General features: G+C 37.5%; 1 protein-coding gene across 1 annotated transcript; it reads right to left on the bottom strand.

Annotated features, from left to right (window-relative positions):
- Positions 1 to 78: 78 nt before the first annotated feature.
- LOC133299842 (uncharacterized) lies at positions 79 to 2,538 on the bottom strand. The gene is made up of 2 exons (XM_061499341.1): positions 550 to 2,538; positions 79 to 417 (listed from the first exon to the last, which is right to left on the bottom strand). The coding sequence occupies exons 1-2, from the start codon at positions 2,536 to 2,538 to the stop codon at positions 79 to 81; spliced, it is 2,328 nt and encodes a 775-aa protein (XP_061355325.1).
- Positions 2,539 to 14,125: the final 11,587 nt, after the last annotated feature.

Genomic DNA, 14,125 nt, shown 5'->3' on the forward strand with positions numbered 1-14,125 from the left:
AGGACGCATCACAATATACTTCGAACTTCCTTGTTGGGTCAGGAATAGTAAGTATCGGAGCACTTGTCAATCTATTCTTCAGCTCCAGGAAACATTCTTCACAATCTTCAGTCCATCAAAAGGTACATCCTTTCGAGTTAGACGAGTAAGAGGCTGCACTAGACGTGAGAAATTCTGGATAAATCTTCGGTAATAACCTGCTAGACCCAAGAAACTACGTACTTCAGTGACGGTTCTGGGTCGATCCCAATTCATGACAGCTTCCACTTTGCTGGGGTCAACCGCAATACCTTCTGCTGAAATCACGTGTCCCAAGAACTGAACTTCACCGAGCCAGAATTCACACTTTGACCATTTTGCATACAGTTGCTTCTCTTTCAGAATTTGCAAAACTATCCTTAGATGTTCTGCATGTAGCTCTTCATTCGGAGAGTAAATCAGAATGTCATCAATGAATACGATAACAAACTGATCCAGAAATGGACGGAAGATGCGGTTCATGTAATCCATGAATACCGCCGGAGCATTTGTCAATCCAAACAGAATTACTTGATACTCGTAATGACCATAACGAGTACGGAAAGCTATTTTCGGAATATCCTCCGGTCTGACCCAGATTTGGTGATATCCCGATCTCAGATCTATCTTAGAAAAGACTCTGGCACCTCTTAGCTGGTCCATCAAATCATCAATCCTTGGAAGTGGATACTTATTCTTCACAGTCACTTTATTCAGCTGACGATAATCTACACACAGACGCAGACTACCATCTTTCTTCTTAATCAAGATTGCTGGAGCACCCCATGGTGAGGTACTAGGTCGAATGAACTCCTTTGCCAGCAGCTCTTCTATCTGCTTCTTCAATTCTCTGAGTTCCAAAGGTGCCATACGATACGGAGCAATGGATATAGGTCCAACTCCGGGAATAAGTTCAATGGGGAATTCAATTTCCCGATGAGGGGGTAATCGAGGAATTTCATCTGGAAACACCTCCTTGAATTCATTGACAACAGGTACATCCTGAATTGATTTGCCAACTGAAGTCTCGGACTCAATTAACAACAAATATCCGGCAGCTCCCCGAAGGAGCTCCTTCCTAACCTGTAATAATGAAATAGTAGAGAACGAAGAAGAATTACCATCTCTCGGAGGAACAATGACCTTCCCTGCCTGACAATCTAGCGTCATTCCATTCTCCGACAACCAGTCCATTCCGATAATCACCTCAAAGTTGAATACCGGTAGGACCACCAAGCTCACGGTGTACGTGTTTCCTTCAAATTGTAGAATAACACCTCGGGAGATCTCTGAGGCTGTACAAGACCCTCCAGTAGGAGTACTGATGTTCAACTCGTAGGGCAAAGGAGCCGGGGTAATGCCTATTCTTAGAGCGGTGTGCTTTGCAATAAAAGAGCCCGATGCTCCCGAATCAAAAATAACAGACATAGGATAACTATTTAAAATCACGTTACCTTTGATCAGGTTCGGATATTTCTGAGCTTCATTGGCGTCAAGGGTGAATACCTGAGCTTGAGTAGGGTTCTTGCTAGGATTCTGCAGGCAATAGGAAACAAAATGTCCTGACTGTCCACAAGCATAGCACAAGTTATTTGCTCGACGACACACTCCAGTGTGGTTCTTCCCGCAAGAAGGGCAAGCATAATTCTGTCTTCTAGTAGATGTCTGACCAGGAGCATTGATCTTCTTGAAATTTCCGGCTCGAGCTTGTATCTGAGGATTCTTGCCTCTTCCCATTCCGGTAATCTTCTTGAAAAATCGGCCAACTTTGCTTCCTCCCTGAGACTGGGTTGGTTGCTTATTCAAGTTCTTGGCCTCATTGATGATTGCTTCCACCTGCCTACTCTGGTTAATCACTTCAGGCAATGTCCGATTTGCAGTGGTCAACATGAGCTTACGGATCTCTGGGTGTAACCCGCTCTCATATTTCTCCACCTGCCATGGTTCATCATAAATGTTGCGGTCGAAGCTAGCATACTCCATCAGTTGCCCGAACTTAGAGATATATTCATTAACCGTCATGTTGTCCTGACGCAGTGCCAACATCTCGGAGTGTTTCATCCTTCTCATGGCCTGAGGAAAATACTTATCCAGGAAAACCCGCCTGAACACGGCCCATGTCAATTCAACATTCTGAGCTCGCAGCAGAGCTCTTGCACTAGTCCACCAAGTAAGTGCTTCTCCAATCAGCTGATACGATGCATAGTCGGTTTTCTGAGCCTCGGGGCATCTCATGCGCTCGAATACATGCTCAATCATCTGCAGCCACCGAGCTGCAGTCTCTGGATCATCTCCACCTTCGAAAGTAGGCGGCTGGAAATTACGGAAATCCTTCAATCTCCGTCTGGCAATTTCTTCTGCATTGTCGAATGGCGGGGGTTGATTCTGATTTTGTTGTTGATAGTTTCGCCATTCCTGGCTCATGTTCTGAACGAATGTCGCTAGTCCTCCGACGGTGGTGATAAGGTATGCTTCTGCATTGCTTGGTCTTCCCCGAGTGGAACCGCGATTACCTGCCATGATTCTGCACTCACAATATCACGAAATGAGCTGATCAAACTCACTGCAGGTTATTTATGACAGCAATCTCACGTAGGTAATCGAGTTCAATTCGGGTAAGTAAACTATGCTTCCGTCACTTATCCCAAAAATAATCTTATCGATCTAACTATTTCAGCTAATATATTCCTAACGAGTTAATTAATTAGTCACACAGCAAACCACAATTTATCACAATCAATCACAATCAGCAAGCAAGCAGTAACAATCCCTCCAAAAACAAATATCCATGGACCAAAACTGCTCTGATACCAATTAGTGTAACGCCCCTCTTGTATGCATCCAAGAGATGCATTATTGCTAACTTGTATTAGAGACGCAGCGGAAAAAAATTGGTTTAACGTTTGCAAAAGCTAAACACAATGAATCTTTACTAAACTACTCAAGATTATAAAACCTTGTACTTAAAATTGTTTATTCATGAAAACAGCGAAAGTTTCAAAATAAGCGCTTGCTGAATTTTTTTTTCTTTTTACCAGAAAAACGTACTGTTCTCTAAAATTCATATAAGATCAATCTGATGTCAGGTAAAAATAATTCTTTGCTACGGTGAAACTAGATACACAGGGCTTCGCATCCATATAAAATATATGCGATTCCGAGATGAATAGCCCCTCGAACTCGAACTCGCAAGTTGCTCGCGAATTCTGCGAATTTTCTTAAAAACCTGCTGTCTTGCGTTATTTTTCAAAATTCGTACAGTTACCATAAAATTTTGATTTCTGCAGATTCTTACAGATACTTTCAAGGGCTTCACGCGCATATAAATTATGCCGCATTCGGAGGTTCGTAGCCCCAGGACGACAACTTTTATGTTTCTCGCAAAGTAACAATTTTCAGAAAAATCCATACTTCCAAAAAAACATAGTCATTAATCCAAAACAGCAATTAACCAAAAGTTCAAGATCAGTAACTGGACCAGAAATTTTCCAAACAAAATAAAAAACTTTTGTAAAATCCAAAATAACAGAATAATGAAACTTCAAGTTATCCTTCTTGCAAACACAGTCACCCAACTCATCAAACAGCCATGAATCCAGCTACGGGTACACAAAACAGCCAAGCATCGCATAACAAAACATCAAATACTTTTGCGTCCTCCTGTCATTGTACATCAGAAAACAGCAGCCCCAAAGGGGTGAGAAACATTTCCCAGTAGTGTGAGACAATACCAAAATGCAAGAAGCATAAGCTAGAACCCGAAATAGTTGAAATAACAAGATTTATCATATATATATACATGATGCCATATGCTAAACAAGATGCGTAAAACGCCAAGAGTACGTTATAGCACTAATGTGCCCGTACTATCAAGCACAGTGGATTACCCTTGATGGCTTCTCAAGAAGGGATCCAACCGTGGCCTAAGCGGACTGAAGCCAACTGTCCCAAGACCTTGGTACCGTAGGTAATGCCTATATGGTGCATGCTCATCCATATGCTTAGTTTTTACAAATGATTTTTTTGTCGCAATATGAAATTGATGCTCGAATGCTATGCTTTGTGACGCACGCAGCATACAAAATAAAATGTCATGATGAACATGTATGTCAAGATCATATAATTTGTATCATAACAAGACTTTGCAGCATATATATATGTAGCAAGATTAACAAGATGTCAAAACGAGCAACATTAATACGTATAGATATATCAAGACATGGAGCCACGATCTCATCTCGTGCTCCTTCTAGCAAGTAGGAACAGTAGTGCCTTCACACAATTACCTTAAACGTCACTATACCGATTCCAAACAGCAGCGAAAATGTCCAATTCACGAATTAACGGCACCTAATTTCAAACAGAAAAATCAGCATAGTGTTCAAGCTTTTCTAAACATTAAACCAAAGCTTCCCAAGCCTAAAATATCCCTACAACCCGCGGCCAAGAAGGGTCCTACCCTAAGGATTGTGTGACTTCCAAATGAGATTTTTAACAACAAAAACAGAGGGAATCCTAAGAGTTCTCATCAGGCAGATTCGGAGAAGACATAACCGTACTGTTTTAAATTTAATTAATTTAAGCCAGTAGCACTTTATTCACAACCAGTAAAAGTATTTTTAAATTTTAACAAGATACATTTTCTTCAAATCATCAGGGGTTCGGTTTTTACAGCAAGGAGCAGGTCAAAACAGAATAGAAAGTTAGAAGGTTCAGCCCTTGTTTTACCTTCAAGACCGAGCAGAAAGGAAGAAAGAGATGGATTCAGATTTCTGCTTGTGATTACATTAAGCCTCTCACATGTCTGACCACTAGACAGCCACCAACGCCTCAGCTTCTTGAGAAGGAAGGCACGGCTGAACAGAGGGAAAAGGTATATAGACGTTGAATCTTCGTTTCTGCTTCAAAAGAGGTTACACGATTTCTGCAACAGAAACCCAAGAAGAGGTGAAATCGTTCTTCCATTTGAACTCCAATGATGTTGCGGTTTAGGGAAAATACAAGAAAACAGAATCAGAAGATAATTTTACAAGTTTGCTTGGTTGAGGAGAGGGAAAGAGGAAGGTTGGCTGTGAGTTTATCCACACAACCAAAGATCAAAATTTATGCCCATCCCTCTGCTGATGAACGCGTGAGGGAAGAAGGAAGGGAGATAAAAATTTTATCCAATGAGAAAGCATGCATCCTGCTCTCTGCCAACCGATTGGCTGCTCCTAGAGGTGGGCCGATTTTAGGGTTTACAAAAGGGGTTAGGCAAGGTTTGGCTGAAACCCTATTTCTGATCTTTCTCCACTGCACAAGGCAGAGACGTGACTCACTAGGTGATAAGGTTGCTCTGGCCAAGAGAATTTCCATCCAATCACATTGAGAGGAGAGGGATTTCACGCTGATTAGGTAGGAGTGGAAGGCTGGATCAGATTGGGAAGTGAATTGGGTTGGGTTGCTGCTCCAAGGGCTCTTGGGTCGCAGGTCAAAACAATTGCTGTGGCCCAACATACTAACTTATGAAATCAATTGAGATTAGCCCATCAGCAATAAGCCCCAATGTTTTTAAATTAGGCTGACTAATACTCATCATCCTATGGGCCAGCGACCTTCTCACCCAAACAAGGCCCAACATGCTAATTCCTCTTATATTATAATTCAGCCCATCACTAATTAAATTCATTTAATTAATTAATTGCCTCTTACTTTATTTTTAATAACTTATGGTTGTAATTCTAAATTAGCTTTCTCATGCCTAACATAATTTCTGCGACTAATTAATTTATTTCAAGAAACTTCCTAACTCAAATTAATTTTCTCCTAATAATTATATACTCGAATCAAAGCACAAAGCACATACAAGAACATAATACCCAAAATTCTCATAGCAACATAATATATTTCCTATTTACGTGGGATGTTACAGAAGTTTTCCCGGAAAGTGTGCGAGTGAGGACAAAGCACACTGAAAGGTCTCGTGTTAGTGTGTGGGGACAGTCATTGATTCTTGCAAGTGGCGCGTTACAAGTGGTATCAGAGCAGTTTTGATTCAAGGTGGTATTTGATGAAATATTTGTTGTTGTTATATGGTTGCTGAATTGTTGTTGCCTGGTTATATTGATTATTTGTATATGTTCGTTGTATTGTTGCTGTTTGAACTTAGCTGTGAATGGGTTACTAGTTGAAATTGCCTTATATTTGGAGGTGTGATGATACTGGTAGTACCCGGTATTAAGCATGGTTATGCCCATTCCCTTACTAGGTGGTGAGCCTGATCAACTCACTGTCGCGCAAGATGTGTGTGCACAATCATGGTTGTCACGGGGTATACTTGTGCCTAAGCACTAGGTGTGAAATAGTGAATTGCTACTTGAATTAATGGTCATTTATAAATTCTGTTTATTATGGATTATAAGGAAGGTTTTATATATCTATACTTGATGTGATTATTTTTGTGATATTCTAAGATGTGGATGATAATAAGTCATCTTTAAATAATGATTGTTGTCATATGTACTTGTTTTCCTGATTTATGACTTTTCTTGTGTGTTGTAATGGTATTACCTCGCTGGATAATAGAAACAATTATTCTTTTCACTAATTCTGTCAGATTCCATAACTGAGTAGTGTAGCTGTGATATAACTGTGATAATTGATGTTGGTAGCCAGCATTAAGAAGACTTATTGTTTAACCCTAAAACTGTGCGTAGACAAATTGATGTGAGGATTGGTCACTTACCTAAGTAGATCCGGTTAATGCTTTTGGAACATAGAATTAGTATAAATTAAAGTTTTAACATGTGGGATCCATGTCCTTTACAAATCTTCTAATGGTGAATTGGCACTAGACATCATTCTTGAGTAGGAAGCTGTAAAACAAAGTGGTGATGTGTGGAGGAGGATACTTGACTCCTACCTCCATGCCTTTTTATGTGAGTGATACTTGTTGCTTTAATTCATGCGCATTGGATTACTTTGTATGATTTTGACCACTAATGGACTTGCATATAAATTATTGTCTCTGATTGTAGTGACGGATTTCAGGTGGTGATTGCTTGAATTTATCAGTTTAGATTTTAACATTTTGTTGGAACTGAATGCATAAAGTAAAGAAGGGTTATCTGAATTGAATTTAGAATATAGTGGACCGAACAGATAGATTGAGACTACACGGAATTGCACACTATTTGGCTTGTCTTATTATGTTGACTAATTGATACCTTGCTAAAATTAATATTCGAGTGAGCGTCAGAAGGTTCTAACTGGTTACTAAGAATTTTGTATAATCGTGTATTATTTAGACTGCACAAGATTATTTTAATTTGGTGAGTGGTAACAACCTTGAAGCTATCTTTGTATTAATTCGAATTCTTCATGAATTGAACATACATGACTTCTTAATTAATGGCGCACATCAGTTAGATATCATGTTAGCTTATGAATTGTCTTCATATAACAAAACATTATACTCATGATGTATTGTGTCATACATAATTCACGGTCAGGAGAGAGAGTTTAATTGCAATTACTCCACGATAGCCTTAGGGGATGTTGTCAGGTTGAGATCAATAAGAAGTAATTATCCATATTCTCAATCTTTCCCTGTTTGTTTTGATTAAGGCGGTTGGAACCTTGGTTTGTTTCATGCTTTGTTGGATTAGTACTTTAAATTGAAGAAATAAAGGGTTAGTATAGAAATTGTGATCAACTTAACCTTGATTCAGTTTTGATTGGTCTTGGTTGACATAATTAGCGAGAAAATTTTAACAGTGTCGGTACCTCAAAATTTTAAAACTGTATTTTATCAACCATATGATTTTAGATCCAAGATAAACAAGGTATTTTGTGCTATTTCTATGTATCGTAAGGAGCAGTGACATAACTATTGAAGTGGTAGTCGAATAATTTAGATGTTATATATGTTTGAATTATGTAATCAGTTTCTTAGTCATAAAATAAGACTGCCATGATAGACCCGTACAACAGATGAATTCTGCCTTGTGAATATTGAAAGCTTTATGGTATCAGCTCATTTTTATGAAGCAAAGTCCGCAAAGTCTTTGGTTGGTTTTGGTGACCTGAATGTGTATAAACGTGTTATCAAGTACTCAACTTTCTGTTTTAACATTGTTAAATGTTACATTTTAAACTTTTACTGCATCTTTGATTTTTGTTCACTAACACCCAACACACTCAAGAAATTTTATAAAGTATGTTTTATCTTGTTGATAGAACTCTCTTGATGTGCTTAAAATTGTTTCACTGAAGAATGTTTGTCCTTATTTTAATTTACTGCCATCAAGCTCTTATGAATGCAAGATTCTATCTGAAATTATGGATTCCAACTAAACTTCGTGGTCTAATTGATTGAAGGTGTTAATCAGCTTATTGTGTATTTTATACCAAGATCTAATTAATTGACTATAGATACAAATTAACACCTGCCTCATATAGCATACTATGTGTAATCTCTTTAACCATGTGACCGAGTTTCATTACTTTTGCTCGAATTTACAACATTCAAGTATTACATACTCTTGCATATAATACATGCCTCATATACGTTTCTGATGCATAAAAATGTACTTTCCATGTCTAGAAGTTCTAGTGTTTGTAGCAATCATACTTTGGCGCACTAGGTGCTTAAACATGCAATTTTACGTATGCATCATTGCACGTATGTGGGTCCGTACACTGTTTTTTTTTTGTTTTTTTTATTGAAGTGTTCATTTTATCCGTACACTTTAAGAGTTTGAACTTTTCTCGATCATATATATATATTGTCATTGTTTTGTGACGTCCATACTGAATAGATACATTGCTATTTATACGGATGAGATTAGTTATCTCTTTGAGTGAACTTTGGGGTTGATGTTTTCATGCATGAGATCTCGTACCTTAAAATTTAGTTGCCCTTGAATGCAAGTTTAACTACAGCTAGGAACTGTGAATGCGAGTATTGTGAACTTGATTTAGGAAAGCTTGATCTGGTTGGTGGGTTATGTTTGATGACTGTTTCTAGATTGTAATATGTATCACTAATTGGAAAGTTCATATCATGATTAATGGATCCTCTGATCAGTGAAGTCAATTACATCCGAGGTACCTAGGACAGCGGAAAGCTCGAGGAAGTTTCCTCATAAGGGTGTTTTGACGAACTGTAGGAGAAGTACCACTTAACCTGATATGTATGAAAAATAGGATAAAAGTTTTGGGATATTATGAAGATTATTCTCAATTGAAATTTGGATTGTGATGTGTGTACTGTTTGGCTTGCTTGACTTCTTGAAGGTTTATAAGTATAAAATTCTGTCTGTGATATTATTAAGCAAGATGACTAATGCAGAAACCTGAATATCATGCATTTGTGTGATGTGTGTAGCGAGTGAACTGGACCGTTATTAGTGATAAGTGTTAAGTCAGGAAGTAATGGCACTCCTGAATTTGTAACATGTGCATTGCAAAGACGAAACAGTTGTAAATTGATATTCTTGTTAATTAACCTTATCCTTGCGCAGGTAATAGGAGATAATATTACTTCATTAATAAATGGACCCCTACATTCTTAGGAACTTTTGATTTGGGCCACTGACTTGTTAATTGCAATTTTATATGGAAACCTTTAAATTTATGATCAGTTGAGTAATAGTATAGTGGGACTTGAAAGATGAGCGATGATATAGGAATTTTGAAAAGCCTCTGTCTATTGCCATGTTTTACTTCATATGTTATGATTTTGAATCGAGTGAATAAAATCTTCAATCATTTATGCTTGCACTAGAAATTATTATTAAAATGTATATAGTAAAGAAGTGTTTTGCAAATGGATTTGTTTAGTGGTTTGATGATTAAGCACTAAAACCCTGAGCTCTATTACAGTTTTTTATGTCTATATAGCTGGAGTTCCTGGCGTAGTAAGATTTTTGTCTGTTTTATTCCACTTGTGTGTTATGGTATTTGTTGATATTTATAAGGAACTCAGGAAATTACTCGTATCATGATTGAGCTTAGGAAAAAAAAAATTATTCCTTCCGTACGAACAAATTGTGTTAGGTCTATATTATATATTAATCATGTAATGCTCTGAGATGTTGATGATTTTTTTTTTTTTGCTGGATGTATGAATGTAGTAAACTGTGTGGCGGGGTAATGGTGTTAAGCGTTAGACTTAGGAAAATTTTGGAAAAGTAAGACGAAGTTTGGGGACAAACTTCAAAACAAGTTGGGGAGAGTGTAACATCCCGTGAAAATTAGGAACTTCCATAGATTGCCAGTAGTATTGTAAATGCAAGTCTTGAATTCAAATCACTTACATATAATTATGATGGGATGAATTTTAATAATATTGATCACATTATATGTAGAAACTTTAGTTGCTACCTAATGGATACATGAAATAATAACTATTAGGAAAATTATTTTATGTACACTTATGGGTGAGTTTATATTTGGGATATTCGAAACATTTGTTAACTAGGTAAATTTAATATTAATCACAATGTATAAAAATCTTAGTCAATGCTTAGTAAACTACATGAAATAAGGTTCCTTAGGAGTTAAAAGAAAAAAAAAATTGGACCTGCTACCCTTAAGGGCCACGGCCCAAGCCCATAGGAAGGAGAAAGAATTCTGATTCTATGTAATTGTATCTTAATTCAAATCGGCCAATGCATGGTGATGAAGTGTGAAGTTAAATCTCCCCTCCTCCATTGCATGCTCGCCACCCACACCCACACCAAGAGACATCTTGAGTCTTCTTCTCATGCTTCGGCTGGAATAACTTTTGTGCAGCAAATTCCTTTCTGTATGTCATTAGCTGAAAACAACCTTCCATCAATTCCACACTCAGCCCTCCACCTCCTTGCAGAAAAGAATAAGAAAAACTCATATCCCTTTTGTCCTATTTCTATGCGGTTTGGAGACCAACAAAATTGATCATCCTCTTCTCTCGGAACTGAACTTAGCTATGCATTTTTCACAGCAACCGTGAGCACCAAGAAGTCATGAGAGTACGACTTACACCCTCCTCCACTCCTTTTCTCTTGCTCAGTCGCTCATCGTCATTCAAAGAGGTGAGGTATTTTTGGTTGTCTTCTTGTTTACTTCCCTGAATCTGTTCTAATGGAATCTTCCATTGCATGCCCTTGACCCAGCTGTAATCGACTCCTTTCTCTCTTGCATGCAATGGAACCGGTCTATTGGAGCATACGAAAAAGTGTTAGAGTTGTCCTTACTGGATTGTGGTTATTGGAGCGCTTGAGAACAGGTAAGCGGAGTTTCCAAATTTCCTTCTCCTCCCTACACTGTTCGGATGGAAGATGGGTTATTAAAAGCAAAATTCTGTTTGTCATGCCCCTTAGATTGCCCAAACCGTAGACCCCTTGCTGCAATGTCCCATGAGTTAGATTAAAGTCTCAAGCCTTGCATGTGTCAAAAATTAATGGGAGCAGCATGCTGAAAGGTATTTAAATCACCCTCTAAGCCTTGCAAGTAGGACTGTAAAAATATCAGAATTGATGCATTGATGTTAAGGATAAAAACCGATTCTAAATGCTAATTAAATCTTAGGTTTTTGTTGTTGATAAACAAGTTGATACAGTAACGTAAAGTCATAAAATTAATTGGTGTATGTGTAGGAAATCGAAGATGGTATGTTCAAACGTTAATTAATTTCATGTTTAATTGATGTGAGTAGGATTTAATATACATAAGACCAAACTGAAAATGTGAGCATGAGAATAGCTCCTTGTTCTATTGTGAGACTGATTCCTTGGACTAAGAAAAGTGATTAAAATCTGTATGTGCTAAGAACATTAAGGGCAGCACGTTGAAGCCCTTTATTTCCCTCTATGTTATGTAAAAATTGTTATACAAAGGAATAACTCTAGTTACCTAGTAGTGAGTAGAAAATTAATTCTGTTTATTTTGGAATTTCTCGCCGTCATTCGTTGTTAAATCAATGTGAAGTCAGAAATTTTGTTTAGGGTAATTATAGGTCTTACAACCGTGAATCATAAAATTAATTTAGCCTATGAACCACAAAAATCGATTGGGAATCAAGGATCTAGAGGAATGGAAACTTTATGTAACATCTAGGAATAATTTGAAATAAAATTCTGATTTGTTATATATTTGTTTAGGCCTACGAACTACTAAGGAAGTGGACTGATTTGGTGATGCGTTTGCTTAAAAAGTTGTAAAGGTCACAGGTAAGTGTCTGGTGGCATTACCTAATGTGACTATTGGCTAGCGTATAGAATTGTGAATTGTTGCTCAAATGTGCCTTGGATTAATGTGCTTTCATATGCTATATGTATGCTGCCTATGAATGTGACAAGATGGAAATTATGCTATGAGAAGTAATTGTTATGCAGGAGCTTGGTATTGAAAATGCATGAAATATATGTTATTATGATGATGATGATGCTTGGTATTAAAAGTACATGAAAGATATGGTATTATGATGATGATCTAGTCATGCATATTCATCATGCATCCTTTTTCTTTTGTGTGTGTGAAAGCATAGCATGGCATACGTGCATAAATTTCATGTTGCATTGGCTAATAATAATATCTATATAAATATGCATTCGTTTGAGCACGCATCATATAGGCATCCCTCCGGTACCAGGTATGGGACACTTGGCTTCTGTCCGCATAGGCCACAATTGGAATTCACCTTTGAGGGAGCCATTATGGAATATCCACTGTGTATGTACGCGCACAACGGTGCTATGAGCGTAATGATGGCGTTGTATACGCACTAATGATATGTTAGTACGCGCACGAAGGTGCTATGAGCGTAATGATGGCGTTATATACGCACTATGATATGTTAACGGAAAATGAAATGTTGATGTGACTGTTTATAATTTTGTGCCTAGTTTAATATTGTTGCATTATTGGTTTTGCTATCACACTACTGGGATTTTTCTCACCCCTTTGGGGCTGCAATTTTTATAAAATTGCAGGAGGACGAAAGAGCATATGAGGACATGGATTATTTGGATATTTACTGTTAATTGCTGCTGTTTGGACTTGCTGTTATTTTTTTCTGTTGGATGACATTGGATGACTGTACTATTGTTATGTGGAGAACCTTAGACTACTGTTGGAGCCATGATTTTATTACTGTTGTGAGACTTTTATGATTATCTATTACTTTGGAGAAATTCTGAAAACGTTTTGTGAAAATAATTTCTGAACGTTTATTTAGTGCTGATTTGTAAACAGTTTTGCGAGCACTTTACGAGTTATGTTTCGAGAGGCAAACGACCTCCGATTTGCTATTATCTTATATGAACGCGAAGCCCCAAACGTGCTATTTCTATATTACAAAGAATATTTTTGTGGATCGTTGAACTTGATTTTATACGAATTTTTCAAGACAGCAACGTCCGCCAGGAAAATAATATTTTCACCAAGTTAAGAAATTTTGAAAGTATACTCTTATTTTTGTAAGTAACCCGATTTCAATTATAAGTTTTAATTAGCGACATCAAAATGATTTTTCAGTTGTTAAAATGACGTCGAAAACTCTAATTCCGCTTAGCAAACAACTCTCTTGGATGCATACAAGGGAGGGTGTTACACAACATCTAAATAATTTTTCAGTATCAAAGTAATGATGTCAGAAACTCTAATTCCGCTTAGCAAACAACTCTCTTGGATGCATACAAGGGAGGGTGTTACACAATGGCTCACATTATTTAAAAATTTGAGCCCTTAGATATAAGTGGGATTAACGGACAAGATTAAGAGTGTAACTTACACTGGTGTAAAATGATCCTAACCCTACATATAAGGAAAACATAATCTAACATTTACATAATCTAACATTTTAAACATATATTATACAACAGTCTTAAAACTACACTTGCCTTCAATACAAACATAATCCACACATATGTATGTACATCTTTCAAAATACATATACAACTATACAACTGTGCATGATCATACATCATGCCACACAAAATAATATATACATATACTGGGACCTCTGACTCGGTACGAGCCTCTTGCCCTGTGAGTGCCCTTCTCTTGCTGCTGGGTACCTGAAATATAATCCCGAAACGGGGTGAGATTAACCATCTCAGTGAACTCGGGGTTTATGGAGTAG

The sequence above is a fragment of the Gastrolobium bilobum genome, unplaced genomic scaffold, assembly GCF_033153095.1.
Source record: "Gastrolobium bilobum isolate Gb01-03AN ecotype WA unplaced genomic scaffold, APGP_CSIRO_Gbil_v1 utg134028, whole genome shotgun sequence".
Lineage (NCBI taxonomy): Eukaryota > Viridiplantae > Streptophyta > Magnoliopsida > Fabales > Fabaceae > Gastrolobium > Gastrolobium bilobum.